This window comes from Mirounga angustirostris, unplaced genomic scaffold (genome assembly GCF_029215605.1).
Source record: "Mirounga angustirostris isolate CCGP_5_RB_7025 unplaced genomic scaffold, mMirAng1.0.hap1 SCAF_15, whole genome shotgun sequence".
In the NCBI taxonomy this organism is placed as follows: Eukaryota; Metazoa; Chordata; class Mammalia; order Carnivora; family Phocidae; genus Mirounga; species Mirounga angustirostris.
The window spans coordinates 46,376,250-46,398,757 of NW_026991723.1; the positions used below are offsets into that span (position 1 = coordinate 46,376,250).

The 22,508-nt window shown below is 40.6% G+C and overlaps 1 protein-coding gene across 5 annotated transcripts in view; it reads right to left on the bottom strand.

The window, feature by feature from the left end:
* The window catches only part of HACD4 (3-hydroxyacyl-CoA dehydratase 4), a 37,790-nt gene extending 16,635 nt beyond the window's left edge, over positions 1-21,155 (bottom strand). The window contains exons 1-5 of one of the 5 annotated variants that reach the window (XM_045882486.3): positions 20,984-21,002; positions 19,273-19,376; positions 18,287-18,365; positions 16,683-16,810; positions 3,397-3,509 (exon numbers count right to left, since the gene is read on the bottom strand). In XM_045882486.3, the coding sequence (XP_045738442.1) occupies positions 3,397-3,509; positions 16,683-16,810; positions 18,287-18,326 (281 nt within the window). In that variant the 5' untranslated portion in view covers positions 18,327-18,365; positions 19,273-19,376; positions 20,984-21,002. Of the gene's footprint in view, positions 1-3,396; positions 3,510-16,682; positions 16,811-18,286; positions 18,412-19,272; positions 19,377-20,983 lie in introns of those variants that run through there. The other 4 variants (XM_045882485.3, XM_045882484.3, XM_064579211.1 and 1 more) reach the window with 4 other exon arrangements.
* Positions 21,156-22,508: the final 1,353 nt, after the last annotated feature.

Here is a 22,508-nt window from a genome sequence, read left to right on the forward strand (position 1 = left end):
TCCAACTATGTTCTTCTTCAAGATTGCTTGGGCTAGTCTAAGTTGCTTGAATTTCCATATGAATTTTAAGATCAGCTTTGCAATTTCTGCAAAGCAGCCAGCTGGGGTTCTGAGAAGGATCGCCTTGAATATGCAGATCAATTTGGAGAGTGTTGCAGTCTTAACAATATTAAGTTTTCAACCCATAAACATGGGCTATCTCTTTATTTAGATATTTTTAAATTTCTCCCAACAGTATTTTAAAGTTTTCAATGTGTAAGTTCTGCATATCTTTTGTTACATTGATTCCAAAGTACTTTATTTTTTGATGCTATTATAAATGAAATTTTTCCTTAATTTTATTTTAGGATAGGTCATTACAAGTTGTATAGAACACAACTGAGTTTTGTATATTGGTTTTGTATTCTACAACCTTTCTTTACCAGTTTACTAGTTCTAGTATTTTTAGTGGATTCCTTATGATTTTATAACCTGCCAATAGAGACTTTACTCCTTCCTTTCTAATATGATTGCCTTTTACATCATTTTCTTGCCTAACTGCCATGACGAGAACTTCCAGTACAATGTTGAATAGAAGTGGCAAGAGTGTACATCCTTGTTTCATTCCTCATCTTAGGAAGAAAGCATCAGTTTTTCAACATGAACAATCATCTGGATGTGGATTTTTTATAGATGCCTTTGTCAGGCTGAGGAAATTTCTAGTCCTTGCATTTATTTATTTATTTAAGATTTTATTTATTTGAGAGAGAGAGAGCACGCACAAGTGGGGGGGGAGGAGCAGAGGCAGAGGGAGAAGCAGACTCCCCATTGAGCAGGGAGCCCAATGTGGGGCTCGATCCCAGGGCTCTGAGATCATGACCTTGAGCTGAAGGCAGACACTTAACCAACTGAGCCACCCAGGTATCCCTCTAGTCCTTGCCTAAAAAAAAAAAAAAAAAAGTCATTTTAGGGTAAGTTGGGAAGGTAATTCCACCCCAACTTAACAGAGAAAAAAAAAAAAGTTTCAAAAAGGCTAGGTGCTCAGAAATTTCACTTCTAAGTTATGAGAAATGAAAGCCTATGTGCATACAAAAGCTTGTACATGAATGTTTATAGCAGTATTCCTCATAACCAAAAAGTATGTCCATCAACTGAAGAATGGATAAAAGTGGTATATCGCTATAATGGAATATTATTCATCCATAAAAAGGAATGAAATATTGATACATGTTATAACATGGATAAACCTTGAAAACATTATGCTAAGTGAAGGAAATCAGTCACAAAAGGCCACATATTGGATGGTTCCATTTATATGAAATGTCCAGAATAGACAAATTCATAGAGACAGTATGTTAGTGGTTGCCAGGGACTGAGAGGAGAAAATGGGGATTTTACTGCTAAGAGCTTTGGGGTTTCTTTATAGAGTGCAGTGAAAATGTCCTCAAATTAGTGATGATAGTTACCCATCTTTAAATACACTAAAACCCACAAATTTTCTATTTTAAATGGGTGAATGTTGGGTGCCTAGGTGGCTCAGTCACTTAAGTGTCTGACTCTTGATTTCAGCTCAGATCATGATCTCAGGGTCCTGAGACTGAGCCTTATATCTGGCTCCACACTGAGCGTGGAGCCTGCTTAAGATTCTCTCCCTTTCCCTCTGCCCCTCCCCACCCTCACTCTCACTCTAATTAATTAAAAAATAAAGGGTGAATATCACAGTACATGAATTATCTCAATTCTTTTGTTTTTGAAGGTTCAGTGGTATGTCCAAGATTATATAGCAAGCAGTGGAGGTGGGAGTCATCCCTAAGATCTCCTCTGTTAAAAAGCCCTTCCATGACATCATGATACTACTCTCAATGTTAAAATCATTTTGTTCTCTAATGGGTTTACCTGAGCTTATCAGAGACTGAATCGACACCGAAAGAGTCAGGCGTACCAGAGAACAATATGTCAGAAAGTCCCAGTCCCAGATGGGGCTCCTTGTCTCATGAACAGAAAGTCATGGGCTACAAAAGTCCATGAAATTCGCCCCAGGTCTACAAAACTATCAGTTAAAAAATGAGGAATAACTTCCTAAATTATATATACAAAGAATGATAGTCCTTTTCATTCAACAAAACATTTCATTCTAACTCACTCTAGGGCTCACCCCATTATTTAGAAATACTTTAATTCAGTTAAGTTACTGACAATTTAATAAATGAGTAATTCACGTAACCTCAGCTAAAATGCTGGGGTGCTTTTGTTACCTATCCACAACCAGATCTTGCAAGTGGGAGGGGCAGTTCTCATTTGTGAAAGCCAAAGTAGCAGTTAGGACACCTCCCCAAGATGAGCCTCTGAGCAAAGGCGACTGTTTACCCCACTGCTGGTAGAGAGAAGACTAGACCCATCTCTTTGCAAAGTTTTAGAAACAGAAGGAAACTGAAGATGATCTAGAGCAAAGGTTCTTAATCTGAGGTTCAAGGATTCAGAGGGACTCCACAAAATAACTTCAGTAAGTAATTTGGACCCACTGGAATTGTATATAAAATGTACCATGGTGATGAAAAGTACAGCATAGGGAATATAATCAAAAATATTGTAATAATGTTGTATGGTGACAGATGGTGACCGCACTTATCATAGTCGGCACTGATTAATGTATAGAACTGTCCAATCAGGGGCACCTGGGTGGCTCAGTTGGTTAAGCGTCTGCCTTTGGCTCAGGTCATGATCCCAGGGTTCTGGGATTGAGCCCCACATCGAGCTCCCTGCTCAGTGGGGAGCCTGCTTCTCCCTCTCCCTCTGCTGTTCCCCCCTCTCCCTCTGCTGCTCCCCCTGCTTGTGCTTGCTCTGTCAAATAAATAAAATCTTTAAAAAACAAAACTCTCCAATCAGTATGTCATATACCTGAAACTAATACTAACATTATGTAAGTTAATTATACTTCAATAAAAAAGTTAATTATACTTCAATAAAAAATACAAAATAAATGTATATGGAGGTGCGTTCTTCACCAGAGTGATGAGGCCCTGTATTTAAAGTATTCTGGAATTCACAGAAACCAACTTTGTAAATCCTGACTATGACATAATAGAAGTCTTGCTTTGCTTGTTAGAGTAAAATGTACCAGAGCAATTTCAAGGAATGCCTTTCATTAGCAAGCAGCTGTGAGGTTTATCCCAAAGTGGTGCTATGCCAAGTTTTCTGCTGGAAAACTGAATGCACTGATCTGCTCTTGTAATACCACGGGAGGTTTGCATTACCTCTGATATGCCCATTATGGAAAGCGCTAAGAATACATTTCCATATCAAGATAAAATAATTTGCAAAGGGGTTGTTTTTCTCTCTCATTCAGGGTAACCAAATGTAGGCAGCTATTACTAATAGAAAAGCAACTTGGCTTTAAGAGATTATTTTGCTCCTTACCTAACCATATCCAATAGATTCCAAAAGATGAATAAAACACACACCACATATTTCTCTTGGACTTCCTCTTGACTGGTGATCACCACAAAGAGGATGATTATTCTCTCTGTGAGCTAACAAAGAAACAGCAAAGTCAAGAATTAGGATCATCTGTTATGCATGTAGGTAATTTTCTAATTTTAAAAACCAGAGTTCCTCTTCAAAGTATGCTTTAACTGGAAATAGGTATGCTAAGCTGTTAACATGATCTCTCAGTAAGGTTATAGGTCAATTTCATTTCCTCTTTGGTATTTTTTGTATTCTCCAAATTATATATAATGAATGAAAAGAAAACATATTTTATCTACTCAGGATATTTCTCCTCCTGCGATATATGCACCCATGTTTTTATTCACTTTGGCAAGCTTTTATTGAATGTCCACTATGTATTAGATGCCAAGGTTATATATATATAGTCAAAGTGTGGTCCTTGCTAAAGAGAGTAGCAGTGGTAGGAGAATGTGGGGGTAAAATTCCCACAGTGTGAATAATGCTGTCATTTGAAGTGCTCTGAATGGGAGCACAGGTGAGGGACATACCTGCCTGGGGAAAGGGTGCAGAGAGATTTATTAAGACAGGCAACACCAGGGCGCCTGGGTGGCTCAGTCGTTGAGCGTCTGCCTTCGGCTCAGGTCATGATCTCAGGGTCCTGGGATCGAGCCCCGCATCGGGCTCCCCGCTCAGCGGGAAGCCTGCTTCTCCCTCTCCCACTCCCCCTGCTTGTGTTCCCTCTTTCGCTGTGTCTCTCTCTGTCAAATAAATGAAATCTTAAAAAAAAAAAAAAAAAAAAAAAAGGCAACACCTCAGCTGAATCTGGGAGAAGGGGCAGGAGTTTGTCAGGTAGACTGAATAGGAAAAAGGACATCCTAGGTCAGGTGAGCAGGTAAAGCAAACAGGCAGAGGTGTGAAAATGCAGGTGTATTAGGAAGTAAGGAGAACCCCTGGAAGCCAGAGTTGGGGGAAGGTACAGAGAAGGGAATAAATAGGAGATAAAATTGAAAATGTGGTGGGGGCTGGGATATAAAGGGTTTTGAATGATAGGCCAAGAAATTTCGATTTCATCTAACAGGGAAGCTATTGTAGCTTTTTTTTTTTTAGAGGGTGGATGGAGGGGGAAGAGACGTAATATAATCTTAACCTTTACAAGCCAGTGGAAAATGAAAAGAATTCAACATACACATTTTTTTCCAAGTCAGTAAGCATTTGCAAATCATTGAGAATTCAGACACTTATGGCTTAGCTCCAATTACTGACCTCAAAAAATAAGTTTTTCTTTCCCAATCTAAATATAATGTGTCTTCTTATATTGTATTAATTTCCCTGTACAGTCTGCGTTTTTGTTTTTTGTTTTTTTTTTTACAAAACATTCTACTTTGTTCTCAATGGTCAAAGGAAAATGTACTTGAGATTGAGGGAGCATATTAGTGATAAAGGAAAGGGGGGGATTGCTTTATATTTTTCAATAGTTGTCTTTATTTTTAAGGCAGATCAAGGAGAAAAAACGGAACAATCTGTGACTTAGAATCATTGGTTGTTAATCCTGGAAAATCATCTAGTGCAGAGAAATCCAAGATTTGCTAACACTGGGCCACATGATCAGATATGCATGTGTATGAGTTCTATCAGCATGTATGACCACAGCAGTGAGTCAAGAGGGTCTTTGCTTGGCTAAGGGAATTAAATATGATTCAAACCTTAGTCAATCTATAGAAGCCATTTACATAGCTGTACTGGTTCTGTCAGTCTTTCTTTAAAATGCCCCAGTTTCTTGATTTAATTATATTTACATAATGAAGTATACTTACCTGCAATTAAAATTACCGAATGATCCAAGCTTGTGTCACTGACAGCAGGCAGCCTTCAGATAAAAGATCTTAGCAGCACACAAGAATCTTATGTTTGGTCAGTGCCTGCTAATTAGGAAAATCGTCTAATTTCTGGGTTTTTTGTTTTTAAATATTTATATATTTGAGAGAGTGAAACAGAACACGAGCAGAAGGAGAGGGAGAAGCGGACTCCCCGCAGAGCAGGGAGCCCGATGCGGGGCTCGATCCCAGGACCCTGGGACCATGACCCGAGCCGAAGGCAGACGCTTAACGACTGAGCCGCTCAGACGCCCCAAAATCAAATTTATTTTTTTTTAATAAAACTCTCAAGATACATATACATGAATACATACACACAACACATATTTCTAATTATATGGCTGACTACAGAAAACAAAAACCTAGATAACACTTGATAAAATGGATCTCTAGGGTCCACTCTAGCCCAATCCCACCTTTTTACAAATAAAAAATTGGGGAACCAGAGAAGTGACTTGCCCTAGTGGCAGACCTGCAAGCATGTATCCCACGTTTTGTGGTTTCTAGAGTTATAAGCTATCCATGATGTCAGACTGCCCCTTAACTGATGAGTAGAGAAGTAAATCCCCTAAAACAGAAATGGTGCTGAACAATAGAATTCATCCTGTTGAGGGGTGCCCGGGTGGCTCAGTCGTTAGGCGTCTACCTTCAGCTCAGGTCATGATCCCAGGATTCTGGGATTGAGCCCCGCATCAAGTTCCCTGCTCGGCGGGAAGCCTGTTTCTCTCTCTCCCACTCCCCCTGCTTGTGTTCCCTCTCTCACTGTGTCTCTGTCAAATAAATAAAAAATTAAAAAAAAAAAAAATTCATCCTGTTGAAAAGCAACACTTGAGGGGCGTCTGGCTGGCTCAGTCATTAAGCATCTGCCTTCAGCTCAGGTCATGATCTCAGAGTCCTGGGATCGAGTTCCGCATTGGGCTCCCTGCTCAGTGGGGTGTCTCCTTCTCCCTCTCCCTGCTGCTCCCCCTGCTCCTGCGTGTGTGCGCTCTCTCTCACTCTATCTCAAATAAATAAAATCTTAAAAAAAAAAAGAAAGAAAGAAAAAAAAATCATCACTTGAGGGCGCCTGGGTGGCTCAGTCAGTTAAGCGTCTGCCTTCGGCTCAGGTCATGGTCCCAGGGTCCTGGGATCGAGCCCCGCATGGGGCTCCCTGCTCAGCAGGGGGTCTGCATCTTCCTCTGCCCCCTCCCCCATCTCGAGCATGTGCTCTCAAATAAATAAATAAATATTAAACCAACAACAACAAAGTGAAAGTGACTTAGCTACAGATCTGGAATAAAAATCTAGACAATGTGATTCTAAATCCCTTGTTCTAAAACACTAACACATTTTCCCCTTTGTTATTTTATGGGCTATCCTTATGCCTAATATCCCAGGTTATAGTCTGTTCTTTCAAAAAGCCTCTCTTCAAAAGTTAAACCTTAAAACAAGAACCTCCTTCATATTCTAAATCAACACCAAAACACTTTTGAAGAATAGACTTTTTTATTTTATTCCTTTTTTATGTATAATAATTTGACCAGTTACTTAGAGCTTTACACTTGTGAGAACTTAGCACTTTGTCATTTTAAGCAAATCCTAACAGAACATGACTAATTACTAATAGCTTTTTAGTGTTTAGCGTAGCTCAAACTTGGTAGGAATAAAAGTACAATTAAAAAAACCCGGTAACTTAGGCCAAATTAAACATTGTCTTAATGTGGTCTACTCAGAAGTATGGTAACTATAAAACAAAAATACCTCACATTTTTATGTGTTTTTTTTTAAGTTTTTTTTTTTTTTTAAGATTTTATTTATTTATCTGACAGAGACAGACACAGCGAGAGCAGGAACACAAGCAGGGGGAGTGGGAGAGGGAGAAGCAGGCTTCCCTCAGAGCAGGGAGCCCGACGCGGGGCTCGATCCCAGGACCCTGGGATCATGACCTGAGCCGAAGGCAGACGCTTAACGACTGAGCCACCCAGGTGCCCCTCGCATTTTTATGTTCTATTTGGGAATCCTACATTCCAAGTTAAGCAGTGACTAAAACTACGTTGTTATTTAATAAATGGCAGCTGGCACTCAGGTTATCAACAATGCAGTTACAAACTATTCCCTCTATGGAGAGAATTTCTAGAATCAAGTAGCAGAAGAAGAAATCAAGAGAACAATGACATTTACAATTGCACACACAAAAAAATAACAAAATACCCAGAAATAAATTTAACCAAGGAGATGAAAGACCTGTACTCCAAAAACTATAAAACTCTGATGAAGGAAATTGAAGATGCCACGTTAATGGAGAGATATTCCATGCTTATGGATTAGAAGAACCAATATTGTTGGGTGCCTGGGTGGCTCAGTCGTTAAGCGTCTGCCTTCGGCTCAGGTCATGATCCCAGGGTCCTGGGATCAAGCCCCGCATTGGGCTCCCTGCTCCGCAGGAAGCCTGCTTCTCCCTCTCCCACTCCCCCTGCTTGTGTTCCCTCTCTTGCTGTGTCTCTCTCTGTCAAATAAATAAATAAAAATCTTAAAAAAAAAAAAAACAACCAATATTGTTAAAATGTCCACACCACCATAGCAATCTACAGATATAATGCAATCCCTATCAAAATGCCAACATTTTTTCACCGAACTAGAATAAAAAATCCTAAAATTTGTGTGGAACCACAAAAGACTTCAAATAGACAAAGCAATCTTGAGAAAGAACAAAGCTGGAGTTACTACAATCCCAGATTTTAAGATATATGACAAAGCTGTATTAATCAAAAGACAAAGCTGTATTAATCAAAACAGTATGGTACTAGCACAAAAACAGATACATAAATAAAGGGAACAGGATAGAGAGCCCAGAAATAAATCCATGCTCATATGGTCAATTAATCTACAACAAAGAAGGCAAGAACACACAATGGGGAAAAGACAGTCTCTTCAACAAATGGTGCTGGGAAAATGGGACAGCTACATTTAAAAGAATGAAACTGGACCATTTCCTCACACCATATACAAAAATAAACTCAAAATGGGTCAAAGACCTAAACATGAGACCTGAAGCCATGAGAGTCCTAGAAGAAAATGTAGGCACTAATTTCTTTGACATCAGCTATAGAAACATTTTTTCTAGATAGGACTCCTCGGGCAAGAGAAATAAAAGTGAAATTGAACTATTGAGACTACACCAAAATGAAAAACTTTTGCAGTGAAGGAAACCATCAGCAAAAAGGCAACCTACTGAATGGGAGATGATATTGGCAAATGATATATATTCTATAAGGTATTAATATCCAAAATATATAAAGAACTTCTACAACACCAAATACACCAAATAATCTGATTAAAAATAGGCAGGGGACCTGAATAGATATTTTTCCAAAGAAGACATCCAAATGGCCAACAGACACATGAGAAGATGCTCAACATCACTCGGCGTCAGGGAAATCCAAATCAAAACCACAATGAGAAACCACCTCACATCAGTCAGAATGGCTACAATCAACAACACAGGAAATAACAAGTATTAGTGAGGACATTGAGAAAGAGGACCTTTGGGCACTGTTGGTGAAAGTCACTGTGGAAGACAGTATGGAGGCTCCTTAAAAATTAAAAATCAAATTACCATATGACCCAGTAATTCCACTACTATTTACCCCAAGAAAACAAAAACACTAATTTAAAAAGATATACACACCCCTATGTTTATTGCAGCATTATTTACAATAGCCAAGATAAGGAAGCAACCCAAGTTGTTTGTTTCCTACAGCGAAGAGTCTCTTATGGTTTGCCTCCCTTTTTTAAAATTTATTTTTATTTTTTAAAAATATTTTATTTATTTACTTGAGAGAGAGAGAGAGAGTGCAGAAGGGGGGGGAGGGGCAGAGGGAGAGGAAGAAGCTGACTCCCTGCTGAGTGGGGAGCCCAATGCAGGGTTCAATCCCAGAACTCCGAGATCATGACCTGAGCCAAAGTCAGCCGCTTAACCCACTGAGCCACCCAGGCGCCCCAACTGCCTCTCTGTTTTTCTCTTATTTTTCCTTTCCTTCTATGTTCATCTTGTTTCTTAAATTCCACATGACTGGAATATTACTCAACCATAAGAAAATAAGATCTTGCCATTTGCAACAGCATGAATGGACCTAGAGGGTATAATGCTAAGTGAAGTAACTCAAAGAGGAAGACAAATACTATGTGATTTAACGCATACGTGGAATTTAAGAAAACAAATGCACAACAAAAAGAAACAAAAAAACAGACTCAAATACAGAGAACTGATGGTTGCACTAGGGGATGTGGGTGGGGCAATGGGTGAAATAAAGGGGATTAAGAGTACACTTATTGTGATGAACACTGAGTAATGTATAGAATTGTTGAATCATATTGTACACCTGAACTATAACACTACGTTAATTATACTTCATTAAAAAAAATAAAAATTAGTTTTAGCCTCAAAGACTTCTTTTACTAAAACAATAACCCAAACTATTTAAATCCTATGACCTTTTGTTGAGAAGTTCAGAAACATATCCTTAATATGTGCAAAACCACCGATTATTTTCTTCTGTAAGACATAATCATTTACATATTTCTATTTACATATTTTTTGTTTATTCATCATTCAGTAGATATTTTTTGAGTGCACTGTTTGAGATGTAGCTATGAACAAGACCAAGTTCCAGCCCTCGGGGTATTTACATCCTACTTGGTGAGATATACAGTAAGCAAATTTAGAATAGTTGAGAGTTCAAGACAAATAGCCTAAATCCAAACTTTCACTCCACCATTCACAATTTATGTGGCTTTGGGTAATTTATTTAGCTTTTGGGTTAAGTAATTATACTGCAGATAATAATTAGCATTAGCATTATATAGTAAATTATAAAGGATAAGGTTATGATTGAAGATTTGAAGATTAAGTGAGTTAATGCACATGAAGAACGTAGAAAACTATTTGGCACATAAAAAGCCCTAAATAAATGTAAGTTATTACTAATAAAATAAACATAATGTAGTGATTAGTATATTTACAGGAAAACATTTTTCTGTATAGATCATTAAGACTATCACTGAATAAAAAAGGTTAGTCTCAGCATCTTTAAAATTATACTATATAGTTTTATAACGATCACACTGAAGAACTCCATGGATCAAATACAAAAAACAAACAAATGGAAAAAAAAAACAACAGGAAAATTCTAAAATCTTACCTACAGAGTGAACTGTGTCATTCATTCCCAGGAGGCTTCAACACTGAGAACATCGGCTTGACAATCCCCAGTACAGTTTTATCTCTAACAATGCAAAGCTGTTCTCGACTCAAAACTGGAGAGAAAACCCATATGGCTGTATGGAAAACCCGATTATTTAATCTAGCAATGCAAAGAGGCACCTGCTTCACAGCCAAAAAGAAATCAGGGTGAAACTTGGCTGTTTTCCTAAAAGGGTTTATGTTAAGACACCCTTGGTATTTTCTTCATATTTGTTCTCAGAATCTAGGACTGTGAAAAATCTTTGGAGTTATTTTTGGCAAGCAGACCCCTGCTTGCCCTTAGCAGAAATATGTGGTATTTGTAAATATAAAAATGGTTTTTGCGATTTGGGTGAATAAATCAAAGTTTTTGTGGGCACAGTTATCTGGGGGTAGTAATTCCTAGTGTTTCGATTTATAGATTTTTCAAGTTTTGTAAAATTAACACATGTGTGACAGGGTTTCTTGCAATGCAAAGGACGAATGCAGAATTAAGCCACTTTAATAGTTATATATGAAGTCTTTGATTTTTAAGCATTTCTCAAAAGGTGAAGGTGGAAATGGGATTACTCGGAGGGTTTCCTAAATGTACAGTGGTCTAATGTCCTGATCCAAAGGCTAGTTTTGTGGCTATTTTCCCGTCTCCTGGAGTTAAGACAACCTAAGACTTTTGTCAATACAAACCTCTTTCTCAGGCTTCTGCACAAAGTTAGAACAAAGTCCTTCAAAATCAGTATTTCAGTGTTGGCAGTGTTTCCACACTATAAAAACCAAGTTGTTTAAAAATAAATAAATAGAAAATAAAAACCTAGTTGTTTTGATTACATCTATTGAAATATATGAATTTCCCAATTCAACTTTTTTTCTTTTTTTACCAAGCTAAATATGTGAGCTCTTTTGGAAGGAAGGGGTTGGAGAGGAAAGATGCCTAGTTTTCACTTATATTATCATGTCTTATAATAGTTATCTGTTTGTTTGGGACCTAAATTACTTTCCCATTTTATAAATTAAAACACAGAAAATTTATTGGGGCACCTGGGTGGCTCAGTCATTAAGCATCTGCCTTCGGCTCAGGTCATAATCCCAGGGTCCTGGGATTGAGCCCCATGTCGGGTTCCCTGCTTGGTGGGGAGCCTGCTTCTCCCTCTCCCGCTTACCCTGCTTGTGTTCTCTCTTGTTCTCTGTCAAACAAATAAATAAAATCTTTTTTTTCTTTTTTTTTTTTTTAAAGATTTTATTTATTTATCTGAGAGAGAGAATGGGAGACAGAGAGCATGAGAGGGGGAGGATCAGAGGGAGAAGCAGACTCCCCGCTGAGCAGGGAGCCTGGTGTGGGACTCGATCCCAGGACTCCAGGATCATGACCTGAGCTGAAGGCAGTTGCTTAACCAACTGAGCCACCCAGGCGCCCCCAAATAAATAAAATCTTGAAAAAAAACAGAAAATTTACTATATTTCTTTATATGATTTTAATGGATATGTAATTATTTCCAAAAATGGATGTCTATAAGCAACTATTTGTTATAGTTTTCCCTTTTTCCCCTAAAGTATATTTTTAAAAAATACATAACATTTATTATTATTTTTAAAGATTTATTTATTTATTTGAGAGAGACACAGAGAGAGACACAGTGAGAGAGGGAACAGAAGCAGGGGGAGTGGGAGAGGGAGAAGCAGGGGGAGTGGGAGAGGGAGAAGCAGGCTTCCCACGGAGCAGGGAGCCCGATGCGGGGCTCGATCCCAGGACCGTGGGATCATGACCTGAGCCAAAGGCAGACACTTAACGACTGAGCCACCCAGGCACCCCAAAAATTTATTACCATATTTTATTGTATATTGTAATATTTTGAAAATACATAAAAATTTTTTATTGTGTTAAATTATTTTAGTCTGTCAATTGTGTATAATTTCAGAAATTCGTAATGGCTCTTCCCTGTCAAAATAAAGATGTGTGTATAAAACATCTAAAAATGCACAGAACAGAGAAAACAAACAGACCTCCGGTACACATACCACCACCATTTGATACATGGCTCAACTTGCTACATTTTCCTATTGCTTTCTGGAATTACTTATCTTGATATTTTGGAAGACCAGTTTCCGAAACGAGAATTCAGTCATGCCTTAGACTCACAAAGGTAACGGCAAAATACCATCACAAATATGCAGACGTGTGTTTTGGCCCACTGAAAGCAGCTGGGCATCGTGCCTTTTTCAGGATACTGTGTGCAGTCAGCTATGATTGCTGAGTAGCTTAGCTGCATTCTTAACTACGGTTTCTTCACTTAAAAATGGGGAAACAGGAAAACCAAGAATGGTTACACAACCTTAGAGTTTTGTTTGGTTATTTTAAAACAGAGGCCTCAGAGTCATCTAATAATGAGGGATTCTTCTAAAAGTCAGCAGAACTCAAAGGAAGGAGGTAGAAAATGAAACTTTGAACGTGATGATATAGGTTTTCAAAGCTCTTTCCAACACCAGGTCCTTTCGGAAAACTATAGAAAAGATAGTAAATGAGTTAACACAAATAGAGAACAGATAAAATTACAAAGAGGAAAAAAAAAAAAAAGGAAGCCAAACAATCACAACAGAAATTAACAGTAGCCCAGTTTGAAAATGGTAGCCATCTTCCCTGATGTGGTGAATCCCTTTCTTGTTATCCCTGCCAACAAAAAAGACTTAAAAACTTGAGCCCCATTAACAGTAGACACTATAAACTCACTTTGAATAAAAAGATTCAATGTATATTTGCCATTATTATTTTAAAGTACCAAACCAGGATATAGTTTGATTACAGCGATCATAGTTCTATAAACCATTACATTAACAGTGATCCTGGGTGGCTCAGTTAAGTGTCTGCCTTGCCTCAGGTCATGGTTTCTGGGTCCTGGGATCGAGTCCTGCATCAGGCTTCCTGCTCACTGGGGAGTCTGCTTCTCCCTCTCCCTCTCTCTGTGCCCCTCTGCCCCCACCCCCACATTCATGCGGGCTCTCGCCCTCTCTCTTAAATAAATAAAATCTTTAAAAAAAAAAAAAAAAGGAACATGGTCATCTAGGGCTAAAGACCTGGTACAGGAAACAAACAATAGCTAAAATAACAGCAATAGCTTCCAGATATTATATTCTAACTAAGCACTAGGAACTTATCCCACCCATTTTTTCAGTTACTCCATGAGATGTTATTTTCACATCACATGAGAAAATGAGGTTCAGAACAATTTCTATGTTTAAATTCATACAACTAGTTTCTACTCCTGAAATTAATATTACACTATCCTTTAACTAACTGGAATTTAAATAAGAACTTGAAATAAAAAAAATAAATTCATACAACTAGTAAGAGCTAGAACTGGGATTTGAATCCAGGTCTGTAGGATTCCCAAGTCTATGATTAGATGCTGTATTAAATAAACATGAATGATCTCTCGTTTCCATTTGTAATCAGTAAAAGTGGCAGGAAGAACAAGAAATGGCTGAGTATTCTGTTCTTTGGATATGGTGAAGGAAACTTTTTTCTTTTTTTTTTTTTTTAAAGATTTTATTTATTTGAGGGGCGCCTGGGTGGCTCAGTTGGTTAAGCGACTGCCTTCGGCTCAGGTCATGATCCTGGAGTCCCGGGATCGAGTCCCGCATCGGGCTCCCTGCTTGGCGGGGAGTCTGCTTCTCCCTCTGACCCTCCCCCCTCTCATGTGCTCTCTCTCATTCTCTCTCTCAAATAAATAAATAAAATCTTTAAAAAAAAAAAAGATTTTATTTATTTGAAAGAGAGAGAGCAGGGGCGGGGAGGAGCAGAGGCAGAGGGAGAAGCAGGCTTCCCGCAGAGCAGGTAGCCCAATGTGGGGCTCGATCCCAGGACCCTGAGATCATGACCTGAGCTGAAGGCAGACGCTTAACGACTGAGCCACCCAGGTGCCCCTGGACCGTTTACTCTTGGCCAGATAGTGTGGTGTCTTTCCTCCAAAACAGCTCTATGACTGTGGATATGATCCCACAGTGACAGCTAGGAGAGCCAGGTGTCAAACCCAAGTCTGAATGACTCTAACCCTCTGACTCTCCTCCATCCTACATTGCCCAGGGCAGTGGCACCGTGAGAGTGGGAAGTGGCTGTGCAACCTGCCCCTTAAGAGAAGATCACCTCAGTGCTTCCCACAGCAACAGCATCATTGCCCTGAATGTTTCCAACTGGCTAGTCTAACTGTGCAGTGTCTTGGAATGAGGTCACTTTTTCATAAATTCTTATTAGTGACTTGAGTTGCAAGTTTTCAGGGCTTTGCTTTTCAACTGCTAACTATAATACTGACAATGTGATTAAAACCTACCTGCAGAACCATGCTCATGGAAGAATTATCATTAAAATGTCCATACTATCCAAAGCGGACTACAGACTCAATGCAAACCCTATAAAACCACCACATTTTCACAGAAATAGGACAAATAATCTTAAAATTGGTATGGAACCACAAAAGACCTTGAATAGACAAAGTAGTCTTGAGAGAGAGCCACACAGTGGAGGTATTACAATCCCAGATTTCAAGATATACGACAAAGCTGAAGTAATCAATATGGTCCTGGCACAAAAACAGACACATAGATCAAAGGAACAGAATAGAGAGCCCAGAAATAAACCCATGATTATATGGTCAATTACTCTTCAACAAAGGAGGTAATAATATCCAATGGGGAAAAGACAGTCTCTTCAACAAATGGTGTTGAGAAAATGGGACAGCTACCTGTCAAAGAAAAAAACTGGACCACTTTCTTACACCATACACAAAAATAAACTCAAAATGGATTAAAGACCTAAGTGTGAGACCTAAAACCGTTAAACTCCTAAAAGAAAACACAGGCAGTAATCTCTTGGACATCAGCCTTAGCAACATATTTATGCCTATGTCTCCTCAGGCAAAAGAAACAAAAGCAAAATTAAACCATTGGGACGACACCAAAATAAAAAGCTTTCGCACAGCAAATGAAACCATCAACAAAACAAAAAGGCTACCTAGCAAATGGGAGAAGATATTTGAATGAGAAATATCTGATAAGGGGTTAATATCCAAATATATATGAAGCACACAACACCAGAAAAACAAACAATCCAATTAAAAAATGGGCAGAAGTGAATAGACATTTTTTCAAAGAAAACACACAGATGGCCTACAGGCAGATGAAAAGATGCTCAACATCACTCATCATCAGGGAAATGCAAATCAAAACCACAATGAGATACCACCTCATACACCTGGAAGTGTCTAGAATCAAACAGACAAGAAACAACAAGTGTTGGCAAGGATGTAGAGAAAAGGCAACTGTTGGTGGGGATGTAAATTAATGCAGCCACTGGAGAAAACAGTATGCAGTTTCCTTAAAAAATTAAAAACAGAAATACCATATAATCCAGTAACTCCACTACTGGGTATTTACCCACAGAAAACAAAAACACTAATTTGAAAACATATGTACCCATGTTTATTGCCGCATTATTTCTAATAGCCAAGTTATGGAAACACCCCAAGTGTCCATCCATAGATGAATGGATAAAGAAGATGTGGTGTGTATACACAAACACACAAACACACACACACACAAGTAATACTCAGCCATGAAAAAGAATGAGATCTTGCCATTTACAAGAACATGGATGGAGCTAGAGGGTATTGTGCTAAGTGAAATAAGTTAGAAAGACAAAGACCACATAATTTGACTTATTTGTAGCACCTAAAAAATAAATGAACCATCAACCAAAAAATAATAATAAAGGCCCCAGACTCCTTTATACAGGGAACTAACTGATGGTTGCAAGAGGAGAGGTGATTGGGGGAATGGGCGAAATAGATGAAGGAGATTAAGTGGTACCAATGTTCAGTTTACAAAATAAGTCACAGGAATGAAAAGTACAGCATAGAGAATATAGTCAATAATATCATGTGTTTTTTTTGTTTTGTTTTTTTTAAAGATTTTATTTATTTATTCATGAGAGACAGAAAGAGAGAGAGAGACAGGCAGAGGGAGATGGAGGCTCCCAAGGAGCAGGGAGCCCAATGTGGGGCTCAATCCCAGGACCCTGAGATCACAACCTGAGCCACAACCACGTGTTGGCTGCTTAACTGGCAGCACCACCCAGGCGACCCCAGTGATATTATTAAAAACAAAACAAAACCTACCTGCAGAAACCTAGGAAACAGATGGTTTGGTTCAATGCCAACACAGATGTGCAGCAACTCCAGGAGGGAAATGGACTGGCAAACGCGCATCACAAGACCAATAGCATAAAAAGTGTCAACCATGGAATCTGCATCCAGGGAATTAAAAATAGATACAGTAAGTAAAAATTAGGTCACAACCCAAATCTATACAGCATTTTGAAATAAAAATTGTGATTATTTACTTTTTTCATTGTACATGTGAGAAATTTCCTAACAGCTACTAAATTATTAAGAATACTATGCAACCGGGTGTCTGGGTGGCTCAGTTCATTGAGTGACTGCCTTCAGCTCAGGTCATGATCCTGGAGTCCCGGGATCGAGTCCCACATCGAGCTCCCTGCTCGGTGGGGAGTCTGCTTCTCCCTCTGACCCTCCCACCTCTCATGCTCTCTCTCTCTCTCAAATAAATAAAATCTTAAAAACAAAACAAAACAAAACACTATGCAACCAAAGAAAGCACTTCATATTGTAGTCTATCTTAATTGCTCTTCTAAAAAAGTAAAAATTTGAAAAAGAAAGCCCATGGCCAAAGCTATAGTATTTATTCTCCATATATATGATAATTCCCCATATATGTTATAAAGCAATTCCGGCATAAAAGTAACCCAGTAGAATCTAGACTCTATCAACTGTAAACAGGTTGGAGATAAGCTTATTAAAGAAGCTGGTGTGCTCACACCTTTTTGACAAGACAATGACAAAGATGAGAAAACTATGATTCTAGAGAAGCTTTATGGAAAGGACATTATAATGATGTCATGTTTAACAACATCTTATTAGTGTCCTATACATACTTGGTTAGTGCCTTCTAGACCTTGGTTAGAACCTGGGCCTTTGGTGGGGACTTTTGGAGACTGCACTGCAGAGAGCCCACACTGCATTTGGAAAGAACGGAAATAGGAAAGAAACAACGGTTTCTCTAAATATGATAAATCTGTTGGTTTAAATTTTAAAATGAAATCCCACCATGTTAAGAACCATCTAGGGAAGACTTGGCTGTCTTTCCTGCCCAGGGATCATTCACATGATAATTTATGGAGCACTAAGGGTTTCTCTTCTCAACAGCTCTAGCAGGTGAGCACTATTAGCATCATCCCCATTTCACAGATGGTTCCTGAGGCCCAGAAGTCTGCGCTCTCATCCACTGCCCTGCACTTGCTACAACAGAGCATCATCAATTACACAGCTCTGGGACAGGGAAGGTAGCAGGTGTTACTCTTTAGGTGATGAGATAGCTACTAAGCTACTTAATTTATACATTGACTCAGGAATTGTACTGAACTCCCACTTAGTGGTTTTTGGTCTGCTTTCCATATGAATGGTTGTGTTGCTTTAGTAAAAGGCTTCTCCAATTTTAACAGTAGGATAATAATTAAGAAAGACACACACTGCTGACTAAAGCAATTTTTCCCACTGGAAAGGCCAGGCAGGATAAGAAAGAGTTCATTGCTTGTAACTCTTGGCATGAATGACTTGTAATATGCCCACAAAGCCTCAGCTAACTTTCAAGGCCTAGAAGTGTTGGGTTTTTTTCCTATAAACATGCAGGGACGTTTTCTCACCGCTCATGTTTTCCTCTGCTTGAAGACTCCCAACATTCATAGTTGAAATTCAAGCCTTAGGTTGTATCTTTGGAGGTTGCTGAGGGCAAGAATTTAACTGCAGATTCACAGTAAGAAAAAGCAACCTAAAATAGTTATGGCACCTCGGAATTAGATTAATTTCCTTATGATATAGAAGTCTGAATTGATGAGCACAGCATGACTTTTCCCGGGTATATTCTATGTGTTTGTTTCTAGCTGAAACTAGCAGTTGCTCAAACTGTCAAGTCACCCAACAGTTGTAAACTGTGATGACACTTACCCATGTGGGGATGGAACATGAATGTTATTTTGACAGTCACTTAGTGATTCATTTCTTAAAAACTGAAATGCTAGTTAAAACCTTTACTTTTTAGAAAACTGGAGGCAACATGACTTTAACCATTAATACCAACTCCCATATAGATGGTGAGTCATCTCTAAGGTTTGTCATTTACTTAGGGACACATTACTTCTTAAGGGGACCAAATAGAACCCTGAGGTCTATACAGTTTGTCTTTCACTTACTGGTAGTCTCCAGTTATTTTAAGCCTGGGGAATAAAAAAAAAAACAAGGGAAGAATTTGGTTAATTCCTGAGTTCTCTGCACAAAATGTTATACTGGAATTTACAGATTTCCTCAAAACCCACCAAGTCTGCGAAGGTCTGCCGCAGAACCAAAAAGGAAGAGTCAGACAGAACCACCCCAATGTCTGTGTTTTCAGGGCAAACTGCCTAGTCAGAGGGAAGCCAAGTCCCTGTCCCTCACCTCACCTGCCCCCTTTTCCAAAAAGGTTTTGGTTTTTGCAATGAGCAAAAAGTAAGGTTACTGAAAAATATGGCTACTAAATTTTAAAGCAGTGAAGGATACTAGGTGATGTTTACAGAAGTTGAAAAACTAACATAAGCAGGACTAGGTGAAAACAAGTATTGAAAGTTAAAAATCCAAAACGGTTTTGAAGTTTTACCTTCTCCAAATGAAAAGAACCGCACTGTCATATTGGTAAATATCCATGAATGGCCACAGAACTGGATTAAGTAGTAGATGAAAAGATAGGTGTTCTTTCTGTACCTATAAATACAGGAAAATACCATGAAGTACTTCCTTCATAATAATCTTTTCGGCATTACACACAAATTTTTTAACTAACCTACTGGCCACCTGAGCAAGAGAAAACCATTCCACATCGGAATCTTCTATTTGGTTACCTCCGTAACGCATATCAGATTGTGAAAGGACCCAAAGCACACATTATCTGCTAAAAGGAGTATCCTGAGTTTGCTTTAAACCAAATATGGCTCGATTTTAAAATTCACTTTCACCTTTAAGGAAGTTCTTTTTTTTTTTTTTTAAGATTTTATTTATTTGCGAGAGAGAGAATGAGAGACAGAGAGCATGAGAGGGAGGAGGGTCAGAGGGAGAAGCAGACTCCCCGCTGAGCAGGGAGCCCGATGCGGGACTCGATCCAGGGACTCCATCCAGGGACTCCATCCAGGGACTCCAGGATCACGACCGGAGCCGAAGGCAGTTGCCCAACCAACTGAGCCACCCAGGCGCCCCTGCTTTAAGGAAGTTCTAACCTTATTCTCACGAAGGGCTAAAGTAAGAATTGCAAAGATGGCTTTGAATATTAAAAAAAAAAAAAAGATGGTGAGAGCTTGACGTGCTCAATGTGTTCCTGCAACTCAGCCTACTAAGTGCAAACGCTGAAATCATTGGTTTATAGTTACAAGAAGGGAGTAGTGGTGGTATTTCCCAATGGTGGATGATTCAGTAGTTGGCCATTCCTGACTTGTGAATGCATTCTGTGATGGGGGTCAGTACCTCGCCACTGCCTATTATATTTGCAAGGGCAGACCGTTTCCTTCACCAGACACACATAGAAAGCAGTTGAGTGGCTCAGGCCAGAAAAGGGAAGTCAAGCTGGGTTTAAAACTGGGTTGCTGGGGAGATGACTAAGGGATGATTGACAGATACACAGTTTGAGGTAGTTAGGAAAAGCATTATTTGAAGTGTGCCCTGGGGGTTCAGAAGGGTGGTGGGAGGGGCCCTGCCAGTACAGACAAGGATTTCTCCCAGTCGGAGATGTGAAACCTCTGAGAAATAAGGCAAATAAGCAGGAAGCAGATACAGTATAGCTTGATGACAGGCACCCTACACATGATGCAAACCACTAAGAGGAGTGGGCGCAAGGAGGCCTTCCTTAAACCTGCATCAGAATCACGTGGCGTGTTGGTTAAACATACACATCTCCAGGTCCACTGAACTGGGCTCTGGGGTCCACACATGCGACAGGGGTTTCTGCAGCTGGTAGATCTAAAACCCACCCTGCGACACCGGGTCCGAGAAAGTGGAGGAAAGGACTCCCGGCGGGCAGAGCGGGGAGGAAAGGAGGACTCGTAGAGGGTGCACAAAACGAAGGGGTGGCAGCGTAGCCTGTCCTTCCCATTTCCTCGTCTGGAGATGGGGTAATAACAGAGCCTTCCTCCTAGGATTGGCGAGAAAACTGAAAACTAGCTAATGCCTGCCGAGAGTTCAAGGGTGCGCGGGGTTCAGGGTTGCGCAGCGCCGCGCCGCCGGGAGCCCGCCCAGCTGGCTGCGGGCGTGAGGGGGGAACCCCGCCCCTGGCGCCCCACCCCCCGCACCCCTCGCCTCCCGCCACGGGCCGGGCGCCCTACCTGGGCTGCAGCCAGGCCGGCAGCGCCATGGGTTTCGCGGGCCGCCGCCGGGCCCTCCAGCGCCGTCAGGGAAGGAGCGCCCGCCGGGGAGCGCGGGAGGGACGGCCCCGCGGCCAAGCCCCGGCCCGGAAAGGCGGGGCCTCTCCCCACTCAGCAATTTACAAAAACAACTAAGGTCGTGCTTTGGGAAGGAGACGAAAGCCAAGTTCCGGAAGCTCGGGCCGCGGCGAGAGCGCGCCGCACCACGAATGCCCGACCGGGCACGTGCTCGAGTTCACGAAGCGCCTGCCACGACTTCCTCATCTTTGCACTGACACTCCGTTGCAGCCGCGTGGAAATTAATGGACCCTCCTCCTTAACCTCCAAAAGCTGGCTTGCAGTCACGCCCTCCCTGAGGATGCTTGGGCTCCAGGTGGGCGCCTGCCTCTCTTATTACCCTCACCTGTGAGAGGCGGTCAGCAAGGAAGCGTGTCGGCACACCTTCCCTAACCCCTTCTTTTCAGCTATGGGTCCTGATCCCTCCAGGATCAGGCACCCTTGCCCTCTAACCCTCCCCTGGGTCTTCACACATGCTTCCAAAACCCGTTACTCACGTTGTGTTTTTCTTCCTATCCTGTGCCCACCCCCTCAGAAAACCTCCTGATCACTGAGGCCTTATGGCATTGTCTCCTTCATGCTGAGAGGACCCATCTCCTACTTTGCTGATTACATCCAGACCGCCTTCCAGCTTCTCCGGCCTCTAAGGGAAACACCCCCAAATAAATTCAAAACGAACAAAAAGCCAAGAAAGCACTTGCAAGTAAGCGGGTCGACCACACCTGATCATTGGAGCTGGAAGGTAGTTATGCCCGTTTTACCTAGAGGGAAGTTGTGACATTTGAAAAATGTTAAGTCACTTGCCACAGTTCGTGCGACTGATGAAGGGCACTATTAGAACTCCAAGGTTGCAGTGTTTTCATTAGGCCATAGGATCCTCCCTAGCAGTGTCCAGTATGACCTCCCACCGCAGTGCCCATCCCTCAGGTCTGCATTTCTCGGTGCTTTCACTCACTCCTGCCCCCCGGCCAGAGCTTCAACCCTCCCCTGCACCCACCAGTCCCTCTCAGAATCACCCCATGTGTCATTACCAGTGCCTCTTCTTGCACCCTCAACCTCTCCTTTCACGGGCCTGCATCACAGTGTAGGAACATGTTCAAATCTCTCTTACCCTAGAATTAAACATTTTTTTTTTTTTTTTTTTTAAAGATTTTATTTATTTATTTGAGAGAGAGAATGAGACAGAGAGAGAGAGCATGAGATGGGGGAGGGTCAGAGGGAGAAGCAGGCTCCCCGCCGAGCAGGGAGCCCGATGCGGGACTCAATCCCGGGACTCCAGGATCATGACCTGAGCTGAAGACAGTCGCTTAACCAACTGAGCCACCCAGGCGCCCTAGAATTAAACATTTTATTCTTTCTGCTTCTCTTGGTGGTCTCTCTCTCTCCCTCTTTTTCTCCTGCCTGTCTGATGCTTCTTTCATTTCTTATC